Source organism: Phascolarctos cinereus, unplaced genomic scaffold (assembly GCF_003287225.1).
Source record: "Phascolarctos cinereus isolate Bilbo 61053 unplaced genomic scaffold, phaCin_HiC Scaffold_726;HRSCAF=1367, whole genome shotgun sequence".
Taxonomy (NCBI): domain Eukaryota; kingdom Metazoa; phylum Chordata; class Mammalia; order Diprotodontia; family Phascolarctidae; genus Phascolarctos; species Phascolarctos cinereus.
This window is the reverse complement of record NW_027556098.1, coordinates 424,431,204-424,454,824: the sequence shown is the minus strand read 5'-3', so window position 1 is coordinate 424,454,824 and position 23,621 is coordinate 424,431,204. Positions and strand designations below refer to the sequence as shown.

The 23,621-nt window shown below is 51.0% G+C and overlaps 1 protein-coding gene across 3 annotated transcripts; it reads right to left on the bottom strand.

Annotated features, from left to right (window-relative positions):
- Nucleotides 1-3,658: 3,658 nt before the first annotated feature.
- Nucleotides 3,659-14,895, bottom strand: LOC110197834 (venom metalloproteinase inhibitor DM43-like). Of its 3 annotated transcripts, XM_020971875.2 has the most exons (8): nt 14,767-14,895; nt 13,818-13,859; nt 12,632-12,910; nt 11,040-11,315; nt 10,082-10,375; nt 6,348-6,638; nt 4,115-4,405; nt 3,659-3,831 (listed from the first exon to the last, which is right to left on the bottom strand). In XM_020971875.2, the coding sequence occupies exons 1-8, from the start codon at nt 14,798-14,800 to the stop codon at nt 3,818-3,820; spliced, it is 1,521 nt and encodes a 506-aa protein (XP_020827534.1). In that variant the 5' UTR covers nt 14,801-14,895; the 3' UTR covers nt 3,659-3,817. The 3 variants fall into 3 exon arrangements, with proteins under 3 accessions (XP_020827534.1, XP_020827535.1, XP_020827536.1); XM_020971876.2 differs by lacking the exon at nt 11,040-11,315; XM_020971877.2 differs by lacking the exon at nt 12,632-12,910 and having other exon boundaries at nt 14,767-14,893.
- Nucleotides 14,896-23,621: the final 8,726 nt, after the last annotated feature.

Below are 23,621 nucleotides of genomic sequence, written 5' to 3'. Positions count from 1 at the left end.
TCCCCCAGCTCTGACATTCCATGCTCTAAGGTCCCCCCCAGCTCTGACATTCCATGCTCTAAGGTCCCCCCCAGCTCTGACATTCCATGCTCTAAGGTCCCCCCAGCTCTGACATTCCATGCTCTAAGGTCCCCCCAGCTCTGACATTCCATGCTCTAAGGTCCCCCAGCTCTGACATTCCATGCTCTAAGGTTCCCCCCTCAGCTCTGACATTCCATGTTCTGATATTCCATTCTAAGCTCCCCCCAGCTCTGACATTCCATGTTCTGATATTCCATGTTCTAAGATCCCCCCCAGCTCTGACATTCCATGTTCTGATATTCCATGTTCTAAGATCCCCCCCAGCTCTGACATTCCATGCTCTAAGTCCCCCCCAGCTCTGACATTCCATGCTCTAAGGTCCCCCCCAGCTCTGACATTCCATGCTCTAAGGTCCCCCCAGCTCTGACATTCCATGCTCTAAGTCCCCCCCAGCTCTGACATTCCATGCTCTAAGGTCCCCCCCAGCTCTGACATTCCATGCTCTAAGGTCCCCCCCAGCTCTGACATTCCATGCTCTAAGGTTCCCCCCCAGCTCTGACATTCCATGTTCTGATATTCCATGTTCTAAGATCCCCCCCAGCTCTGACATTCCATGCTCTAAGGTCCCCCCCAGCTCTGACATTCCATGCTCTAAGGTTCCCCCCTCAGCTCTGACATTCCATGTTCTGATATTCCATGCTCTAAGGTTCCCCCCCAGCTCTGACATTCCACGCTCGAAGGTTCCCTCCTGATTTTGACATTCCATGCTCTAAGGTTCCCCCAGCTCTGACATTCCATGTTCTGATATTCCATGTTCTAAGATCCCCCCAGCTCTAACATTCCATGCTCTAAGGTCCCCACAGCCCTGACATTCCATGCTCTAAGGTCCCCCCAGCTCTGACATTCCATGCTCTAAGGTTCCCCCCTCAGCTCTGACATTCCATGTTCTGATATTCCATGTTCTAAGCTCCCCCCCAGCTCTGACATTCCATGTTCTGATATTCCATGTTCTAAGATCCCCCCCAGCTCTGACATTCCATGTTCTGATATTCCATGTTCTAAGGTCCCCCCTCAACTCTGACATTCCATGTTCTGATATTCCATGTTCTAAGGTCCCCCCCATGTTCTGATATTCCATGTTCTAAGATCCCCCCCAGCTCTGACATTCCATGTTCTGATATTCCATGCTCTAAGATCCCCCCTCAACTCTGACATTCCATGTTCTGATATTCCATGTTCTAAGGTCCCCCCCAGCTCTGACATTCCATGCTCTAAGGTCCCCCCCAGCTCTGACATTCCATGCTCTAAGGTCCCCCCCAGCTCTGACATTCCATGCTCTAAGGTCCCCCCACTCTGACATTCCATGCTCTAAGGTCCCCCAGCTCTGACATTCCATGCTCTAAGTTCCCCCCTCAGCTCTGACATTCCATGTTCTGATATTCCATGCTCTAAGGTTCCCCCCCAGCTCTGACATTCCACGCTCGAAGGTTCCCTCCTGATTTTGACATTCCATGCTCTAAGGTTCCCCCAGCTCTGACATTCCATGTTCTGATATTCCATGTTCTAAGATCCCCCCCAGCTCTAACATTCCATGCTCTAAGGTCCCCCACAGCCCTGACATTCCATGCTCTAAGGTCCCCCCAGCTCTGACATTCCATGCTCTAAGGTTCCCCCCTCAGCTCTGACATTCCATGTTCTGACATTCCATGCTCTAAGGTTCCCCCCCAGCTCTGACATTCCATGTTCTGATATTCCATGTTCTAAGATCCCCCCCAGCTCTGACATTCCATGTTCTAAGATCCCCCTCAGCTCTGACATTCCATGTTCTGATATTCCATGTTCTAAGATCCCCCCCAGCTCTGACCCTTTGTGTTTCTAGGCCCCTCCTCTAAGGCCCCTCCATCCCAGCTGAGGGGTCTCTCTGCGAGGAGGCGGGGGAAGGTTCCTCTCCCAGCTCAGGCCTTTGGTGCTGGGGGCACAGACCAGGTCCCGACCCTGCAATGGCTGCAGTTCCCCAAATGGAATCCCCAGATCAGGGTGTAGAAACCAGGATGTTAAGGGGGCTCCATGACCCCAATGGGTGGCGCCATGGAAGAAGCCCTGGGGAGGGGCCACCTTGTCTGTCCTCCATCAGGCAGAATGGGGGTGGGGGGTCACGGAGGGAGCCAAGAGACTCTGGCCACCCCCACCCTGGGGAGGCCCCCTCCCCCAGCCCCCTGAGGGGGAGGGGAGGATGGGGGGGTGGCTCCTCCGCAGCGGATCTTCTCCTAGAGTAAGAAGTGGGGGGCGTCAAAGGAGGTCGTATGGAGTCACCCTGGCAGGGGGTGTTCCCTGAGAGGGGGAAATGGGTGTGTGTGGGGGCAGGGGGCTCTCTCAGGTACATGCGCGTGGCCTGCAGCCTTAGGGACACGGTGGGGAAGGGGGGTAAAATCAAATGACCGCATCCGCCGCGCAGTGAGAGGAACAGAGGGGGCCGGGGGGGGGGGGAAGAGGGCGGGGCCTGAGTGGCTGCATTTTGGCAGGCATTGGCACGATCAGAGAGTAATGAGTGACAGCGCAGGGGCGGGGCTTCCCAGGGATTCCCAATCAGGATAGTTTTTTTTTTTCTCTTTTGTCCTTCCTCGTGTGAGCTGGTGGTGGCGTGGAGAAAAGAGCCAGGCCTAGAGTCAGAAAGATCTGAGTTCAAATCCTGTCTTAGACACTTACTAGCTGCGTGACCCTAACCCCCGTTTGCTTCAGTTTCCCCATGTGAAATTGGGGCTAATAATAGCATCACAGGGCTGCGGGGGGAATCAGACGAGATACTCATCTCGGGGTGCTTGGCACGGGGCTAGGCACACGCTTGTCCCTCGTGGTCTCTGGCTGGGGCAGACCCTCACCCGCTCCTCACAGCCACTCACGGGCTTTTCCCCAAATGCAGGTCACCCCTCGTCCAACACTGCCGCGGCTCCCTGTCACCCCCAGGACCGAGCACTGGACGCTCTGCTTGGAGCTCAAAGCCCCTTATGACCTGCCCCCAAGCCACCCAACTTTCCCGTCCCCTTGCACCGCCCACGTGCTCTTCCATCCACTGCCCCAGCCTCCTGGCTGGGTCCGCCTCTGGGCTCCGGCCATTCCCTCTGGCCGGCCTGCGCTCCCTCCTCCGCTCTGACCGCTGACCTCCCTCGGCCCCACGCCTTGAATTCCAGCCTAGTCGCTGCGGGTCCTCCCAGTGACCCTCTCTGCGTCTCCCCGGGACAGAGACAAGCTTTCGTGTCCCCCGGCTTAGTACAATGCCTGGCATACAGCAAGCGCTGCATAAATGCTTCCTGGCTTGCGAGCGCTTGATGCCCGTTGTAGGGCTCGAACCCTGGCCATGCCGACCTCGAGATGGACCCCACGTCTGGATGCTCACTGCTTTGCACATTAGCGTGAACCCCGGGTCTGGGAAGCGGACTCCTCTTTTTCTCCCTCCCCCAGAAGTCCTCATATTCTCACCCACAGTTATGTCGTTTGGCCTCTGCTCAACCAGGTGGATTGTCCCCTGATTTCTTCCCTCTTTTGGACTCAGTTTTCTCATTTGTCAAATGATGGGGTTGGACACTATCCCTCCAGGGTCCATCCCCACCCCCCCAAAAAAATTTCAACATCTCTCCTATAAACAGCAAATGTATTTATTTTCACAGCCCAAGTTGATTTCTATGGGTGTGATAAAGCTCTTATTTTTGTCATTCTATGTCAGAGGTGTGTTCTCTTGGGCCCTCAGTTTGCAGAGATAATCCAGACAATATTTCACTGGTCCACGTGGCTCTAGTTTTTATAGGATTTTTCCTAAAACAAACAAAAAGAGCAAACCAGCTGAAATTCGGAGCATCTGTATTATCTCTCTTTTACAGATGAGGAAGTGAAGCTCAGGGCCACCATGCGACTTGCCTGTGGTCACCAAGGTAGGAAGCCTCCGTAAAGCTAGTCTAGGCCAGGTAACTCCTCTGCAGAGGAGCCCAGAAAGAAGCGACTGACCTAAGGTCACTCCAAGCTCAACAGCAGCAGGATGGGCATTTGGAGGTTAAATCTTTCCTAATGCCCCAAGTCCCGAGGGCCCCGGAGCTCTCACCTGTCACCGAAATCTCTGCGGGGTCACTGATCTCCGAAGTCAAGATGGGCTTCGTCCAGGTGAGGTAGCGGCACCTGTAACGGCCCCCATCCTGGGGCTTGGCGTTCCTCAGCAGGAAGTCGACCGTGTACTCACTCACGCGCTGATGGGTCACTTCCAGCTCTGTGCTTTCTCCGTCTCTGAAGAGCTGGAAATTGGAATTGGGGACCCGTCCCGAGCAGCGCAGGGCTGCGTCCTTCCCGGGGGTCACCACAGGGCTCAAGGGATGCAGCGTGGGCTTGGGGAAGAGGCCTGTGACAGAGGAGAGCCCCCCAGCCCTGGGCGTTAGAGGTGGAAGGTCTGGCTGGCACTCCATCTCTCCGGGTCTTGGATTCTCAACCTTCCACATGCAGAGCCTCCCCTGGAATGGGTAACTAGGTAATTGGGCAAGCCCCTTTCCCCTTCTGGCCTCAGTTTCCCCACTGGCCCTTAAGAGGGCAGGACTGAGCTCTGCACATGCAAAGGAAGCATCCTGCCCCTGCCCTTGGCAGCACTTTCGCCATCCCTAAAATGACTGAATGATGCCCAAGGTCCTCAGCCAGGCTAGAATCTCATTGTTTGAGTATCTTTGATGTAGTTTCTGTTGATTTCAGGCAAGTCTCTGCCCCCTGGTGGCCTGAATTTGCTGTTGAGTTGTTTCAGTGTGTCTGGCCATTTGGGGTTTTTTTTGGCAAAGCTCCTGGAGGGGTTTGCCAGCTCCTTCTCCAGCTCATTTTACATATGAGGAAACTGAGGCAGACAGGGTGAAGTGACTCGCCTAAGGTCACACAGTCAGTAAGTGTCTGAGTCTGGATTTGAACTCAGGGAGTTGAGTCTTCCTGATTCCAGGCCCAGGGCTCTGTGCACTATGGTGACCCCAGCTGCCTTTTCTGGCTATTGGAGCTGTCCAAAAGTGGCATTCTGGGCTGCTTGAGATGGTGGCATTATCCCTACCGGGCCCTAATCCTTCCTGACCTCTCAGCAGGCTTTGCCATGGTTGTTCACTCTGTCCTCCCTTCCACCCTCTTCTTTGGGTCTTTGTGACTCTCCTCCCCTCTGACTTTCCCTTCTCAGTCTACATTTCTACCTTTCCCCTAATTGAGTCTCTCCTGCCTCACCCCAGCTTTTTTCTTTCTATACTCAGCTCCCATTATCACCACAATTCCAGATTTACAAATCCAATGGGTCTGCATCTCCAACCTTCACCCCGCTGGAAATTTTCATTTGCATGTCCCACAGGCACCAGAAGCTTTAGGTGGCCCAAGCAGAATTGCCTTTGTCCGCCAGCAAACCAGAACGTCCCTCTCTGGCCAGGGCACCACCATCCTTCCAATCCCTTACATTTTCAGCCTTGGGGTCACCGTATCTCCTCCCCTCCCTTTCTTCCCCATCCAAAGCTCAGCATTGGCAGCCCTGTAGCCTGGCATGTATCCACCCCCTCCTCTCTGCCCTGGGCGGCCAAGTGGAGGAGGATGGGCTGGAGGGAGGGAGACCCACCAGGAGTCCACAGCAGGAGTCAGGGCGGGAGAGGATGTGGGTCTGCCCAGGCAGCCCTGCCGGGGAGGCTGGAAGTGGAGCCTTAGACTTTTATCCATCATGGGAGGTCTGGCTGCCCCCTGGTCGGGGGGCTGGGCTAGCTAGCACCGCCTCTGTCCTTCCCATCCTGACCTCCTACACCTACCATTTCACCCTTTAGGTGGGCTGGCAGGGAGGGCAGGCCCAAGGCCCAGGCAGTGAAGCTTCGAAGCTCCAGGGTCCAAGGTCAGGGCGAGACAAACAGTACTGGTCTAGGGTGGTTGGTTGTGGCAGAGATGGTGTTAGAAGAATGTCAAGAGATAGGTTTCAGCTGCTCTTGCCCACAATGCCCCTTCCTCTCTTTCAGACTTGGCCCTAGCATGACAGTGTGTCCTTCTGCGTGTTACTCCCCTGGGGGGGCTTGACTTCAGGACGTTCAGGACACAGATGAGCTTTAAGGTAGCTATGGTAGGGCCTTTCCCTCTCTGGCCTCAGTCTATGCCCTCTGTCCAGCGGACGGTGGGACTACCTGGTCTGGAAGGAGCTGACCCTAGTGGCTCGTGCGACCTCCACAGTGCCAGCGCTGACAGTCCGTGATTCTTCAGCGAGCTAGGACTCACACACCCTTCTCAGCCCTTTGCTTCTTCAGATGTTACGCCCTGTCTGCCCACCTCCCAGAAAGCCCGGCCTGCCCCCTCACCATCAACTTGAACCTCCACATCCTCACTCGCTGGGGACCCGGCGAATGGGGCGACTGTCTCAAAGTAAATGCAGCTGTAATTGCCCGAGTCATAAGCCATGGCGTCGGAGAGGACAAAGTCAGCGCGGGACCCAGCAGGGCTCAGCACCTGCACAGGCTGACGCGAGCCTTTTTTCAGCAGGGCGAACCTCACATTGGGGCGGGCCCCTAGGCACTGAAGCGTCACATTGGTCCCTCGAGAAATCACGGCATCCTGGGGCTGCACTGAGAGCGAAGGCTTGTCCAATGTTCCTGGAGACAGAAAAGGCCACACAATGTTAGCCCCAGGAGGAGTCTGAACATAGAATGCGGAAAATCAGAGCCCAGAGGAGCCTTAGGACACAGAACGCGGAGAGCCAGAACCTGGAGGGACCTCAGGACACAGAACGTGGAGAGTCAGAACCCGGAGGGGCCTTAGGACACAGAATAATAGCATTGGAAGGGACCTTAGAACATAAAACTCTGAAAGTCAGGAAAAAAAGTTTCTTACAATAATGAAATCAAGACCATCTTGTTATGCAGAGCAGGAAACAGAACTTGACCATGAGGCCGGGGCCCATGGAATCTGCAGCAGAGCTGGGAATGGGGTCCAAGACCCTCCCAGTGTTCTCTTACGCAGAACCCTGAGGCTGGGGGTGAGGCCACTGATTCTGGATCATGGACCAGCCCTTGGGATCATAGACAGGACCTTTGAGATCAGCTGACCCAGCACCTTCCCCTTTGATAGATGAGGGTGCAGAGGCCCAGAGAGTTAGGAAAACTGGCCCAGAGTTGCACAGAATAGCTAGGGACAGAGCTGGGATTTGGACCCTGGGGCTCTGCTGCGTGTCCCAGGCTTCTTCCTCTGGGGGAGTGGGGCAGTGTGAAGTCATGAACAGAGTGCTCAGTCTGGAATCAGGAGGACTGGCTTTGGATGCCACCTGGCACACATTCTAGAAGCGTGCCCCTAGCCAAGTTACCATTCCTCGCAGGGTCCTTGCAAAGATTACATGAGATAATGTATGTCAAGTGTTTTGCAAACTTGAAAGTGCTGAATAAATGTGAGCTGCTATCATCACACCACACCGCCACAATTTCGTCCTTAGCTGCTAATCCGATTGATCAATAAGTATTTATTAAGCACTTACTGTCTGCCACCAGGCAAAGAACAGAACTATCCCTTCTCACTAGGATTTTCCCTTCTAATGGGGAAGACAAGCATTTGTAGAATGGATGTAGCAATTATGAGATGAATGAAGACAAATCTTATCCAAAGAAGTGGAGCACACGGTGGTTTGGGGGGGAGGCAGAAGAAAGACATCATGTAGAAGATGAGCTTTCATGGGTGGTAAGCAAGGATGCCCAGATGGCAGAGTGAAGCTCAGGCTGGAAAGACAGGTTGGGGCTGGCTGGGAAGGGCTTTACCAACTGAGCAGAGGGCTTAGGGTAACAGGAAACCAGGGGTTGAACAGGGGAGTCTCATGGTCTGACCTGCACATAAGGAAAATCACTTTGCAGAAGTGGGTGGGATGGCCCGAGCAGAGAGAGACTTGAGGCAGGGAGGGCAATGAGGAGGCCATGGCAGCGATCCAGGCCAGAGGGGGTAGCGGGATGGTTGCCTCAACTCAGGCAGTAGCTGAAGGAGTGGAAGGAAGGGGTCAAAGGGTCAAAATGACAAGATTTGGCAACAGGTTGAATATGTTGGGGGGGGAGGGGGAGGGGAGATGAGGCCAGGACAACGCTGAGATTATCAAGCTGGGAGACTGGAAGGATGGTGGTACCTTTGACAGAAACAGGAAAATCTGGAAGAGGGGAGGTAATTGGTGACACATGACTGAAGCTGGGGGAGAGACTGGGGCTGTCTGTCTGTCTGTCTACTTATCTATCTCTCTGCCTATCTATCTTCCTGCCTATCTATCTATCTATCTATCTATCTATCTATCTATCTATCTATCCATCTATCTATCCATCTATCTATCTATCTATCTATCTATCTATCTATCTATCTATCTATCTATCTATCTATGTTCCTATCTATGTTCTATCTATCTATGTTCCTATCTATGTTCTATCTATCATCTATTTACCTATGTATCTATCTTCCTGTCTGTCTGTCTACTTATGTATCTCTCTGCCTGCCTGCCTGTCTGTCTGTCTGTCTATCTATATATCTATCTATCTATCCATCATCTTTCTAGCTCTCTATCTATCCATCCACCCATATCTGGGAGTAATCTACATAACGATGATAATTTAGCCTGTGGGAGCTGATGAGGGAGGAGGAGAGGGGAGGAGAGGAGAGGAGAGGAGAGGAGAGGAGAGGAGAGGAGAGGAGAGAGAGAGAGAGAGGAGAGGAGAGGAGAGGAGAGGAGAGGAGAGGAGAGGAGAGGAGAGGGCCAAAGGCAGAACCTTGGGGATCATTCCCAGGTAGGTGGCATGGTATGAATGATGGGCTGTGAAAGGCAGTTAAGAAATGGTCAGACAGGTAGGAGGAGAATCCTGAGAAAGCAGGGTCATGGCAACCCAGAAAGAAGGGAACTATCCAGGTGGAGAATGTGGTCAATAGGGTCAAAGGCCAAAGAGAGGGCAGCATGAGAAGAGGTTATCAGATTCGCCCAAATCTTTGCAGAGCGGTGTCTGTTGAAGCCAGACCACAAGGGACAGAGGAGTGAGTGAGAGGGAGGGAAGGGGAGGCAGTGAGCACAGAGGGCTTTTTCCAGGAGTTGGGCCGAGAAGGGGAGGAGAGGTCTAGGGCAGTGGCCTGAGGTAGTTGGAGAGTCCCGTGAAGGGTTTTGAAGCTGGAGGGGGGAGCCCCACCCACACACTTTCTGCCCCTGCCATCTTGACTCTGGAGCTAGACAGCACAGCCTGGGTGGAGAAGACACATCTTTCGAAGGATGGGGCTGGGGAGATCACCATGGGAAAAGCAGCTTAGTTTTGCTCTCCTCGGCCCCAGAGGGCAGCGTTATCTCCGGAGCCGGGACAGCCCACACATCTGACTTTTGGGAGGGCAGGATTCTTCCTTGACCTTTGCAGCAGGAGAGGGCCATCTCTGGCCCCTGGACCCAGACGGCTCCGCAGGAGACAGTGAGGCTGCTGACTGCCCAGCCCTCCTCACTTAAATCCAGTTCCCTTGCATGTCATGGTATCCCCTCCCTGATGGCACGGTCCTCTTTGAGAAGGAAGGATAAACCACAGCAGGAGGGGAACCAGACTGAGAAAGCTGGGGCTGACTCTGTCAGAGCGCTGGAGGTGGCAGAGGCCATCTGAGGCGCTCCAGCCCTGGCAGGAGGTACAGCAGCATCTTCCCTCTTTGGCAGAGGCAGAAACAGGGGCCCTTGAGGCAAAGGGCCTTGCCCCAAACAGCCGGCTGGGGAGCCGAGTACCATGCCATGCACTCTTTGCTGCTGTCCCTGGGGAGCATCGCCCCACGACTGACTTTTGTGTGACCTTGGGCAAGTCATTTCCCAGGCTGGGCCTCAGTTTACTCATCTATCTGTGTCTATCTGTGTGCATGTTGTCTCTCCCATCCAGTATAAGCTCCTGGAGGGCAGGGCCTGTCTTTTACCTTTTTTTGTATCCCCCAGCGCTTAGCACAGCACCTGGCACATAATAGCTGCTTAATCCATATTGATGAATCAGTTGATTGAAGAGCAAGGGGCAGGATGCCGGCCTCCCCAGGACCCTTCCCTGCTCCTTCCCCTGGCCCTGCTCACCTGTGGTCAGGACAAGCTCCAGGGACTCGCTGTCTTCTGACCAGATCAGTGGCCCTTCCCTAAAACGGTAGCGGCAGCTGTATCTGCCCCCAGCCCCGGGTTCCAGATCTTTCAGGTGGAAGTCTATCAGCTGGGGGTCCGTTGAAGACATCATAGGGACAAACACCTCCTCTCCATCTTTCAACAGCTTGAATTCCAGCCCTGAGAACCTTGTCCTGCACCGGAAGGTCACGGAGCCTCCAGGCCTGATGACCAGGTTAACCCACGATTCGAGAGAGGGCTTTGGGAGGGAGTCTGGGTGGGGAATTGAGTCAATCTCATCAGACAGATGCTGCCCTTCATCCACCACCCACCGGACCCACTCTGTGCACCCACTTCTGGTGCTAGTACTGCGGGGTGTGCGCAAAGAAAAGACCCCAGAGTTGCCCTTGCTGAGGGAGGAGAGATCAGGAAAGGTGAAGAGGCTGGTGTCTGTGAGACCAAGAGAGGGGAGAGTGGGCCACAGTGCCAGAAGCTGCAGAGGGCTCAGGGACGAGAGGACTGACAAGTGGGGGTGCCCCCGTGCGGGATGGGAGGGAGAGTCGCCCACGAGCGCCAGGGGGCTCCCACACTCGGAGCTGACCAGTGTGATGTGGCAGCTTCCCATCTGCTAGCCTTCCTCCGCCTGGTCACTCCTCAACTCCCTGGATGTCCTCCTCCTCCCCTCCCCCTCCTCTTCCTCCTCCTTCTTTCTCCCCCTCCTCCCCCTCTTCCTCCTCCTTTCTCCTCCTCTCTCCTCTTCCTCCTCTTCCTCCTCCCCACCTTGTGTCTCAGTCTTTCTGACCTCTCGGGTCTCCCTGAATGCCCCCAAGGCTCTGGGCGCTCCCCTTCCCAGGGTTACCCAGAGGGCTGTGGTCAGAGCAGCATTTCCCTCAGCTGGGCGTGGGCTCCCGTCTGTGCTTGCTTGCCCTGCCCTCACCTGGGATCACAACGTGTACGGTCTCACTGGGTGCTGACCTCACCCTGGAGGCTGTTGTGGGGGGTCGGTACTGGCAGGTGTAGTTCCCAGGGCTCTTAATGATGAAGGTGGTTTCCGGTTTGGGGGTGTGGGAGCTGTCCACAGGACCCTGCTCTCCTTCCTGATACAGGTCAAAGGTCATGCCCAGCAGCCTCCCCTGGCAGTGCAGCTCAGTCTGCAGGCCATGGAGAATCCAAGGGCCTGGCTCAGCCTGGAGGGAAGGTGCTGGGAGGGGCTCTGTTAGGATTGAAAATGTTAGAGCATCTGAGAACATGGAACCTAGAACCTAGAGAGGAGTGGAGAACCTGCAGCCTCAAGGCCACATGTGGCTCTCTAGGTCCTTGGGTGCAGCCTTTTGACTGAGTCCAAGTTTGTCAGAACAAATCCTTTTGTTAAGGGGATTTGTTGTTAAGTTTGGGTTCAGTCAAAGGGCTGCACTTGAGGACCTTGAGGCTGCAGGTTCCCCACCCCTGAAGAATGGCTGAGCTCAGAACCTTAGAACAGAAGATATGGACATCAGAAGGGGAAGGGACCTGAGAAGGCTGCGCGTCTCCTTGGAAGCCATTTCATCCAACTCCTGAATTTTCCCTCTTATTGTTAGGAGGGGCTGGCGTGTCATGTTTTGCTCAAGTAGATTATGTGTGTCCTGTGTCTGTCTAGATGTGGCTGTCAGGGGGGTATTGAATAGATAGTAGTAGTAGTAGTAATACTTTGAGCTTGGGTTACAATATTTTGGTATTCGTTATCAAGACTATTTTTTGCAAGACAGTCACATCCCATTATCTCCTCCTTTAGCACCTTTCCTTTTAAGAAAGAAAAAGTTAAACAAACCCATTCAGTCTTTACATCTGACTGCATCCTAGCCCCTTATTTTACCCTCACGTTGTGTCGTTTTCCTACAGAAAGAACAAGGGGGCAGCGAGGGAGACGGTCAGAGACAGAGACCAAAAGACAGAGAGAGATAGACAGACACAGAGACAGAGAGACAAAGAGAGAAGAGAGAAACAGAGAGGAGGGAGAGACAGAGACAGAGGGAGAGAGAGAAAGAGGGAGAGAGACAGAGAGATGGGGGAGAGAGAGACAGAGACAGAGACAGAGAGAGAGGAGAGAGAGGAGAGAGAGAAGAGAGAGGGAGGGAGGGAGAGAGAGAGAGATGGGGGGGAAAGAGAGAGGAGAAAGAGAAAGAGAAAGAGAGAGAGAGAGAATGCAAATGGGCAGGTGACAGCGGGAGGCATCCTCTGGTTAGTGGCTCCCCTCCCTCTGGTTCCAGGGCCTGGAGCTAGAGATTTCCTAAGACTGGGGGCCCCTGCTCCCCACATCCCTAGGAACTTTCCATGCCTAGTCCAGAGATCAAGCGATGAGAATGTGGGCGGTAGCCTACATCACCTGGTGCAGAAAGGAGAAGGAAGAAGAGTGGAGTGGAGGACAGATGTTGGCAGTGGACATCTGGTGCACTCAGCCTCCTCACCCGCTCTGATCTCCCCACTTCCCACCTGCCAGCCCACTGGGGCAGGGGTCAGAGTTTGGAGACCCACAGCCATCTCCCCACTCACCTGCCCCTGTCACCTCCACTGGGGCACTTATTAGACCCCAGTGGTTTTCTGCCTGTTGGATCCGGCACCGGTAAATGCCCTTGTTGTCAGCTGTCACTGGCCCCAGTGGGAACCTGGCATAGGTTTCAAGGGCAGAAAGGGAAGAGAAAATTTTCCCATCTTTCAGCAGCTGGAATTTCATTGCCAGAGTATTAGTCGCCAGGCACTGGAGGGTCACGTTGGCCCAGGGTGAGGATGGGGATTCAGACTCTATCCAGAGGCGAGGGGTTGTGTCTACAACTGTGAAAGTTCCCAGAGAATTTATTAAGAGTCTACTACCACACTTAGCTTCTATTTGCCTCAGTTTCCTCATCTGTAGAAATGGGGGTAGTCATAGCACACACCTCTCAAGGTTGTGAGGATCAAATGAGTTAACATTTGTAAAGCGCTTAGCAAAATGCCTGGCACATAGTAGGTGCTAAATAAATGTTAGCTATAATTATTGTTGCCACGTGCCAGGCACTGTGCTAAGTATTCGGAGGGATCTTAAGCCATGTAGAATGCATAGACTGTCAGAGATTGGAGAACCTTTCAATACAGAATGGAGAAAGTTGGAGCCGGGACGGGACCTAGAACACAGAATATCAGATTTGGTAGGAAAGGAAGGAAAACCCCCCAAATTCATTGCTTTACAAATATTATCTCTGTTGATACAACTACCTTGGAGGATAGGTGCTATTATTATCCCTGCTTTACCGTTGAGGAAACTGAAGCAGACAGCAGTGAAGAGACTTGCCCTTGCACACAGCTAGTTAAATGTCTGAGGTCAGATTTGAACTTGGATCTACCCAGTGCTGTAGCCACTGGGCTACCTAGTGATTTTGAACTGATTGATTTTGGATTTGGGGCTGGGCAGAGAGGAAAGTGAAGTGAGTGCAGCAGTTGGCCTGGGGGAGTACTGAGGGATAGAGGGTCTGGAGGTCAGGGAAAGGACGAAGTGTAGGTGGAGAGAAAGAGGGAATGCTAGAAAGTTCTGCTTCAGCAGAGGAATTTCTGAATTCTTAATCTGGGCAGGGGTCGTGGTTTCCTGCTGTCCATTTCAGGGTTCCACACACCTGTCCAGCTGTCCCTCCTTCCCCCCTGGCTCCAGCCCTCCCTCCTTCCCCTCTGGCACCCCTGTGGGCCCAGATCTTATGGGCTTGCTCACCTAAGCCTGCCTCTGCCTCCATCCCTGGGTCCAGCCAAAGCCCTGCAGGAGAGAGAGCAGAATCACAGCATGTTTGAATGAAAAGAGAGAATGCCAAGAAAAGCTGATGCAGATAGAGTGTGCTCTGCCAAGGTCTGAGTACCTGTTATTTCATTTTTAGCCTTGGGACCACCTGTGAGACGGGCATTTCAGGAATTATTATCTCCCCATTTTACAGATGATCACACTGAGCCCCAGCAAAGTTTGTAGAAGGTGGTGACACACCATCCTCAGGCTCTGTCCAGCAGCCCATGAGTCGTGAATTAGGGAGTAGAGCACAGTGAACAGGTCAACCACCACCCTAAGGATGTCCAGAATGGGGAGGGAGAAGAGTCTGGTCAGAGCAGGAGGGATGATGGCGGGAAGGGAGAGAAAAGCTCAGAGGTGAGAATGAAGACTGGGCGTAGGAGGAATGAGGCGAGCGGGAGGAGGGGAGCTGGGGGCGGAGGGCGGCTTGGAGGTGGAGCCTGGAGACCCCACGAGAGATGGCCTCTCCTTCCCGGGCCAGATGAGGAGAAGCCAGTCATCCGTAGAGACAGGAGGCATGTGGGGTGTTTGAGGAGGTAGGAGAACGCTTGGAGCTCCGGCTTCGGGAGCAGGCTAGGGATGGCGGGGCGGCAGTGAAGGCGGATGCGGGGGGAGGGGGGGGACGGCCCCAGGCGGTCCCGGTGTGTGTGATGACTTCCTCCAGTGGTGCTTGGGGGCGCACCTGGGAGAGTGGAGAAGGTTGACCGTGGCGGTGCCCCAAGACAGGACGCGGGGGGAGACAGGACAGGGAGAGAAGGATTCAAGGGTGGAGGCCAGCCTGTCATTCATCCACCGGCTCCACCATGGGACCAAGAATGGGGATGGAGAAGCATGAGCCTCTGGCTGAGGAAGCAGCGTCAGAGCAGGGTGCCATCCCACTCACCTAAAAGGAGCAGAATAGTGAGCCGGGCAGCCATGGCTCGTGCCTTCTCCCACCCAACCTGGCTCCGAGGATCTTCTTGGGGCAGGGAGGCTGTGGCCGGGCGGAGGGAATGGTTGGGAAGTCTCTTAAGAGAGCAGAGATGCTCTGGGCTCCCCTCCCCCTCCCCCAGCTCATGCTTCCTTTGGCCAATGGTAACTGTCCCCGTCAGGTCATTCCTCTGGCCAAGGTCACTGTTAGCTCTTCCAGGCCTGGGGAGCCCAGAGTGGCCTGCTGACGCATCGCTATTGCTTCCGCCCCCTCTGGATCTGACCCCCGACTAAACTGCAAATAAGACAAAGTCCATTTTTGACCATCACCCTTCCTCCAAAAAACTCCACGTGATAGAGGAAACAGGGCTGGACTGGAAATCACGAGACCTGGATTCTGATGCTGCCTCCTCCAGGGACTTGCTGGATGACCCTGGGCAAAGCATTTCCTTTTCTTGGCCTCAGTTTGCCTGCCTGTAAAACGACTGGGTTGAACTAGATGGGCTTTACTGAATGTTTCCAACCCTGCATTCACTGTTATTTTTCCAGCAATCCGTGTTCTGTATGAGCACGTGTTCGGTGCTCATGCCTTAGATTCCCAAGACCCTCCCAACACTGGCATTTCTGGAGTCATACCTAGCTCAGTCAATATTCATTCGTTGAGCATCTGCTGTGTGTCAGGAACTGGGCTAAGTGCTGGGATACGAAAAGAGGCGAAAGACAGTGCCTGCCCTCACGGAGGGTTACAGTCTAATGGGGGAGCCTGTATGCAAGCAGCTACGAGCAAATAAATGATATCCAGGCTAAAAAGGAAGGAAATAAGAGAGGGAAGGCAATAGAATTAAGAGGGGTTCAGGAAGGCTCCCTGAGGAAGATGGGATTTTAGTTGGGACACAAAGGAAACCAGGAAGGCTGGTAGGCAGAGATGAGGGGGAGAGTGCCCAGAACCAATAGGTGTGGGTCTTGTTCATGGAACAGCCAGCAGGCTGGGGCAATGGATTGAAGGGTCTGAGGAGGGGAGTGAGGTGTGAGAAGGCTGGGAGGAAAGGAGGAGGGCAGGTGATGAAGAGCTTTGAATGCCAAGCAGAGTGTTTTCTACTTAATACTGGAGGTGATAAAGAGCCACTGGGGGTGACTGAGTAAGGGGTGGCATGATCAGACCCGTGTTTTAGGATGGAGGATGGGCTGGTGTAGGGAAGGACTGGAGGCAGGCAGATCCCCTAGCAGCTACTGCAATAATCCAGGGGTGAGGTGATGAGGGCCTGCCCCAGGGTAGGAGAGAAGGGGGCATATGCCTGCGATGCCGCAGAGGTGAAGTTGCCAGGCTGCTCATGCTCCTGGCTGCTTGGGGAGCGCATGAGGCGATGCCGTTTATGCAATCTTTTTCATGCCAACCACAGTTTGCTGACTCCTTAGCCTGGGCTTTTTTGCTATCTGCAGGCTCAGGGCAGTGCAAGGGAGAGGCACATGGGTGGTGGTCAGGCTAAGGCAGTCACTGATGGGGGGAGGGCCAGGTAATAATAAAATATACTAACTGACACTGCTCTGGCACTGACTGTGTGGCACCACTGCACTAACCGCTTTCCAAATTCAGCTCGTTTGATCCTCACAACAGCCCTGTCAGCTAGTTGCTATTGTTATCCCCACTTTTATAAATGAGGCAAACAGGGTGAAGTGACCTGCCCAGGGTCACAGAGGCGTAAGTGTCTGAGGCCAAACTCAAGTCTTCCTGATGCCGGGTCCGGCACTCTATCCACTGAGCCGTCTTGCTGTCCAAGGCAGGGACACATGTGGGGGTGTGGGCTTAATTGGTGTGACTGAAAGGACAGGGACAATGAGTGATAGTGCAGGGTATCAGGACAGGGAAGAAAAGGGGAGAATGGTTCCAAGGGTCTGAAAGAGACCTGGACGGACACCGAGAGACACATGGAGACAGATTCTGGAAAGTCAGAGACAGACACAAGCAGACAGAGAAAGAGACTGACCCACCGACTACACTGAGACTGAGATTATCTTGAACCATCTAACTATGAGGAATATGAAAAAAGACACAGACTAGTCAGTCATAAATTGGGGGCAAGAGGCATAGACTTTACAGGCATATTCAGAGACAGTCACACAGATAAAGGGGAGACAGACCAGAAAAACCACAAAAGGGACACCCAGAGCCAGAGGCATAGAGGCACACTTGGATGAGGACACAGGACTGTGAGGAGGATTCAGGACAGTGAGACAGATGTGCAGATGAGACTAGTTAGAAGTTATGCAAATAAAGAGTCACAGAGGTCTGAGGCAATCCGGATATGTTACAGTATCCAATCCCAACCTTCCTTAAGCCTGTAGGAAGGCCGGGTGTCACTTAGTTAACTACCCAGTGAGGGAACGCCCTGCAGCTCTGAGCTGCCCGTCAGATGACACTCTGTCACACAGAGCCCAATGGCCTCTTCAATGTCTCTCCCCTGGGCGAGACAGCTTTCCTATAAGGCTGCAGTATCCCTGATGGCCACCAGATGGCACATTTCTTAAACACTTACTGTGTGCTCAAGCCTTGGGGATACAAATGCAGGTCTCTCTCTGAACGGCTCATCTATTCTAGCAGAGTAGAGGACATATTGAGGGAGGGGGCCCAGGAAAGGGCAGTCCATCCTTTGTAGGTAAGAGATGATCATGGTAGTGATGGTTGGATTAAGTTCTAAGAAACAGAGGCGAAAAGGTGTATTCACAGCGGGGCAGAGAGTTGCTAGGTAGACATGAGGATGCGTAGCTCCCGGGGCGCGCGGCTGGGTTCCTCCTAAGACTGGCCTCTGACAGCCTGGCAGTAGTAGCGGCAGAAGTGGGCAGAAATTGCCTGGGACTCGTTGACAGGTACTGCTGCCAATCACATTTCTCAGCATGCAGAAATATGTAAAACCCTAGTTTGTTAAATGCTCAGAGCACAGACCCACAGTATGCAACAGCCATTGGGGTCTGAGCAGCAGTTTCAGTCCCTTCATACAGGTTCTCAGTGGGGTGTATGAGGTGCTCAGGGAGGATTAGCCTCTCTGGTGGGAGGTCTGCTGAGCCCTTCTCAGGGCCTCTTTCTGCCTTTGGGGTCCACCTCTCCCCCAATTCTCACCTGCGTCTCCCAGAAGCTGTAAGGTGCGCAGTGGCCACACCCCGGTAAAACCATCTCGGGGCTAGCCCAGGTGGAGGGTAAGCGACAGGCCTCAAACCTGCTGGTGCCTTGTGGGGATGTCCACCTCAAACATGTGAAGACTTCCCCAGTAGTGAATGAGAATGATTTGTTCCAATGGCCATGAAGGCAGCCGAAGCAGGTGCTGTGGAACTCTGGGAGCTTGTCAGACACCGAAGATGCCAAGTCATCCATTGTATCTCTGGCCATCGCCAGTTGTCCTGATTTTGTCTTGCCACTGGACTTCGAGGACTCAGGAAGAGAGAGGCAGACAACTCTGCATGACTCTGCCTTCCTGAAACCCAATTCATATGCAAATGAAGACACGTTCATGATGTCACTGGTCCTCGGGCTTTGGGGGCCATAGGATGGATGGATATAATGGAATCTTACCGAGGGCGGAAGGGAAGGTAATGATTTATACATTGAAAAGTAGCAGAAGGGGAAGATTTGCGTCAGCTAAAACAACGAACGCTGGGTACGTAGCTGGAATTTGCAGATTACCATTGATGTCAGAGCAAGTTACATGACATCCTTGTCTTAAGCAAACGGTGGTAATAAAGCTGGGCCAATTCCACGCGGGTGGTATTTCTTATATCCTTAGCTGAGTAGGAAGCTGTGTCCAGAGAGGCAGAAGCCAATCAGCCCACAAGGACAGTTTCATTGCCTTTTAGGGAAAACAAATCCCTGTTGTGGGGAAATGGGTGGTAGGGTGCCTTACCTGCTACTGATCAGCAGAGTCACTGAACAATGTCATTTCTGTTGTTCTGTCTTATAAGGAATTCTTAACCTTGATGTGTGGATGAAAGACACTTTGTTTGAAAAGAAATCTGCCCCTCTTTGGGGCCACTGGCCCAATTCACACTGTGCTGGCTGGTTGTGTTCCCCGAGGGTGGCTGACTACTCAGGCTGTCAGTGTTCTAAGAGTAAACCCAAGAATTCCTGGCTTCTAAAATGACCATTTGTGAGCCTCTATCCCTTGTGTTCCTTCCCACGTTGATTAACCAATTGATATCAATAAGCTTTTACAAAGGGATCAGTTATTTTCCCTATGGGATACTTTCTATTTTCTTCTATTTTTTCAGTCTTTTGACTTTGTTTTAACATCTCTTTTAAACTACTGGAGCCAGTAACTTCTGTTTTGTCCACTCTAATTTTCAGTTTTTATGCCTCTTGTGCCAAGCTGTTAATTCTTTTTCCAATTCTTTCTTCCATAGCTCTCATTTCTTTTCTAATTTTTCCCAGTGGACTCATTTAATCCATAAAATAATTTTAAATAATAAAGACTTCTTCCTTTCTTCTAGGAATTCTAGTTGAACTTGGAGCCAAGCTATGTTCTTCTTTGAGGCTTTGTTTAGAGATCTGCTCCTGGCTACATCTGGTCCCTAGTGTTTGCAGATTTTCCCGGCTTCCTTTGCCAAACTAGCCTGGAAATATGACTCACTATATTTTGTTTTCTTGGCTCTACTGATTAGGATTCAGTCTAGTGAGCTTGCTAGATGGGGGAAAGCTTTATTTGCTTCCTCCTACTCCGCCATCTTGTCTGGTCTTGATGGTAGATAGGTAACAACTGCTATGCTGGATTGACTGGTTGGTTTCACACAGAGACTGGTTACATCTTGTTTTCATTAGAAGTAAAAACATACAAAGACACACAGACGCACAAGAAAACACACAAAACCACCCCCTGAATGTTTAATCTGCAAATCTAAGTTACAACAGTGACCATGTTTACCCATTTGGCTACAGCCATCACTCTTCTTCAGTAAACAGGTCCAGCTTGGCTTAGCTCTGTCAGAATGTATCAATGGATTATGGTCAGTGTCTCTGTGAAATTAAGCACAATATGCTTGTCCTTGGAGCTTACTGACAGCTCCCTTGCACCCAAAGTCCAGGTCCAGTAGAGGAGAAGGAATCTCACTGTCATGAAATTCTGTCTTCGACTGTGACAGCAACTAGTGGCTGTTTCCTGGTACAAGCCTGCTCCTGAGCCTTCCAGACTAGCATTAGAGAACAACAGAAAGCCGTTTCTGGGTTGCTTGTAAGCCAACACTGATTTCTTTGTGGGACGCTTGAAAAAGGCCTTAAATGCCTTTTGGGATTTCTTGCCCTACCAATCTTCAATTGGCCCTGAAAAGGCCTTTCTTGACCTTTTGGGTTTGATTCTTTTCAGCCACATGAGTGAGACTGTCGAATGTCTTAGGTGATGATTCACGTATTTCTGACAGCAGCAACAAATCTTAGGAAAGTCATAGCCTTGCCTATGGTTGACTGACACCATCTGGCCTTCCTGGTTCAGATGCTTCCTGGTTCCGTGCTTGCCAGAGGCTCTGGGGAGCTTTAGATCAGCATCTGTGGAACCTGGCCAATGGAACACACTCATTGGCCTCTTCTCACCCTCTTGCCTGATCTTCCCAAAGGTGGTGGATGACACACGATCGTATTCAAGTAATTCATAACTCCATCCTGTCCATACATGACCGGTACCCCTGAGATAACTTAGGACTTATGGTCAAACTGGGAAAATCCTGCTGAGCACATCAAATCTGTTTTTGCTTTCTACTGCTTTGCAACTCTGATCTGACAGTGTGCATAGCATGGTCCTATTCTGTAAACAATGGGCTGTCCAGCAACTACCCTAGGGTATCATGGACTCATGGTATGGTGCATTGACCCACTTTGTTTCTTTTGTTCACTGTCTGATAGTCTCTGCAGATTTGGACTTTCCTAATGCTCTGAACCACCAGCATGGGTGAGGTGCACACACTGAGAGACACTGTAATGATGCCGTCAGAAAGTTTTTTCAAATTGTTTCCAAGGTCTCCATCTCCAAAAGGGCATTGGTCGAGATCACTTTCACAAAGGTCAGGAGTCATTGTGAATCAACCCTCAAGCATACTCCGTATTTCATCATGTAGTAAAAACATGCTGGGGGACAGCTAGGTGGTGCAGTGAATAGAGCTCTGGCCTTGGAGTCAGGAGGACCTGAATTCAAATCCAGCCTCAGACACTTAACACTTACTAGCTGTGTGACCTTGGGCAAGTCACTTAACCCCATTGGCTAGCCCCCGAAAAAAAAAAGCAAAAAAATTAAAAATTAAAAAAGAATCAAAACATGCTGATTCTCACCCTGTATTTTTTTTTCTCAAATGATCCTTTTCTCTGAGAGTTGCTAAGGCTGAAGTTCTCTGGACTCACTTCAGAGAGATAGATAAAGCCTTTATTAAGGCTTCCTATGTCCTAGGCACTGTGCTAAGCAGCAGGAATTTAAATACAGCCAAAAAAGAAAGACAGCCCCCTGCCCCCAAGGGACTTATGTTCTAATGGAGGAAGATTGCACACCAAATGAAAGGTAGAGAGGTAGAAGAAGTGTGGAAAAATAGTTGGGGGAATTGGAGGCTAAGTTAGGTTAGACGTGAACATCACTAGCATGGGTACTTGGCCAAATGGAAGTTATGGAACAGGAGGTTGTAGGTTTCAGGCCTTGCTGACATGAGAAGGCCTCTGGGGCAAAGGTGGGGAAGTGGGTTTGAGAGTCATGGACCAAACTGGGTTTGAAGTGAGCATGACTGGCCTGGATTCTTCCTCTGTAACTAAATGAATCTCTGGTGCCTCTGTCACTGTTGGCTTCTCTTTCCCCCCCATTTAACTCCCCATTCCTTGCTTTGAGCTTAGTGTTGTTTTACTTATGAATAATCCCTTCCTTAATCCACCCTCTGCTCACCCAGCTCCTGCCCTCCCCCCTTTCCCTATCCCTGCTCCCTCCTGTTTCTCTGTTGGGTTGAATATGTTTCATGTCATTTCTTTTCTTAATCCAGTCTAACACTGTCATTTTATTTTTTTTTTAATAAATTCATTTTTAATTGAATTTTAGGTTTTTTTTAATTGGCAAAAATCTCTCCTTCCCATCTTCTGCCCTTCAATTGAGAAAGAAAAACAAAACCCCTATGTATAGTTAAGCAAAACAAATTTCCAAATTGCCCATATCCAAAAATAGTATCTCCTTCTGCACTCTGACCTTTACCTCTCTATCAGGAGGTGGGTGGAATGTTTCATCATGAGTGCTCTGGAAGCATGATTGGTCATCTTGCTGATCAGAATTTCAAGTTTTTCCAGGTTGTTTTTCTTAAAATTTTTGTTTTCATTGTATGCACTATTCTCTTGGTTCTGCTCACTTCCTTCTGTAATATTTCATCCAGGTCTTCCCAAGATCCTCTGAAACCATCCTTTTTACCATTTAAAAAAGCTTTTACATCATTCCTATATGTGTGTATACCATTATTTTCCAACAAATATTGTCCAATTACATATAATTTTTTTTAACATTTATTTTTTAAAATTTTGAGTTCCAAATTCTCTCCCTCTTTCCTGACCTTTCCCCATTCATTGAGAGGGCAAGCAATGCAATATTGATTATATACATGAAGTCATGCAAAATATATTTCTATATCACCCATGTTGCAAAGTAAAACACACATAAACAAGAAAAGTAAAGAAAGCAAAAAAAAAGTATGCTTCTGCACTCAGTTCTCTCCTTGCAGGTGGATAGCATTTTTCATGATGGGTCCTTCAGAATTGTCTTGGATCATTGTACTGACCAGAGTAGCCAAAGCTTTCCCAGTTGATCATCCTTGGTGGTTGTCCTTCGTTCTTGAAGGGGACCAAAATGACATCACTATGTTGGGGTCAAGGTACGGTGTCTCCGATTGTGGCTGATCAGACCACTCCAAGATTGGAAGGCTTTACCACAGGTCAGGCCTGTGGTACAATCCACGTGAACATTTGGAGTCGAGCTGTCTAAATTTGTGCATCTCATGTTTCTTTTGAGTTACTGCAATTCTGCTCTGCCCACAGAGTGCAACACCTTCTTTGACATGGGCACGCCATGCTAGGCAGTCCTGTGCTAGTGTCTCCCATGTCTCAAAATTAATTCCAAAGTTCTTCAGAGAGATCTTAAGAGTGCCCTTCTTCTGACCTTCATGTGAGCACTTGCTTTGTGTGAGTTCTCCATAAAATAAGTCTTTTAGACAAACATACTTTTGGCATTGGAACAATGTGGCCAGTCCATCAGAGTTGCTGCTCTCTGCAGTAGAGTTTGAATGCTTGATTGTTTAGCTCAAGAAAGGACCTCAATATCTGAGACCTTATCTTTCCAGGTGATCTTCAGAACCTTCCTAAGACAATTCAAATGGAAGTGATTCAGTTTCCTGGCATGGTGCCGGTATACTGTCCAGGTTTCACAGGCATACAATAATGAGGTCACCACAACATTATCCTTACAATATTGCTGTTACTGTGTACAGTGTTTTTCTGGTTCTGCTCACATCACTTTGCATCAGTTCATGTAAGTCTTTTCAGATTTTTCTGAAACCATTCCCCTTGTAATTTTTTACAGCATATTAGTATCTCACCACATTTATACACCCTAAAGAGTTCAGCCATTCCTCAGTTGATGGGTACCCCTTCATATTTCAACTGTTTGCCACATTGAAAAGAGCCATACATATTTTTGTATATCCTTATAGAGTTTGTTTTGCTTAGGACTAAGCCTTCCCTTAATCTCTTGTCCCTCTAATTTCCCCTTCTTCCTTCTCCCCTTTCCCTCCTACTTCCTTGTTGAGTGAAATATTTTTCTATTTGTGTGTGTGTGTGTTCTT

Coding starts and splice junctions, on each gene's coding strand:
- LOC110197834 (XM_020971875.2), bottom strand. CDS start 14,800: ATGGCTGCCCGGCTCACTATTCTGCTCCTTTTAG. Junction 10,376..11,039: donor CGTACACGTTGTGATCCCAG/GTGAGGGCAGGG, acceptor TTCCCCACCCAG/ACTCCCTCCCAAAGCCCTCT. Junction 6,639..10,081: donor GGAGCTTGTCCTGACCACAG/GTGAGCAGGGCC, acceptor TTCTGTCTCCAG/GAACATTGGACAAGCCTTCG.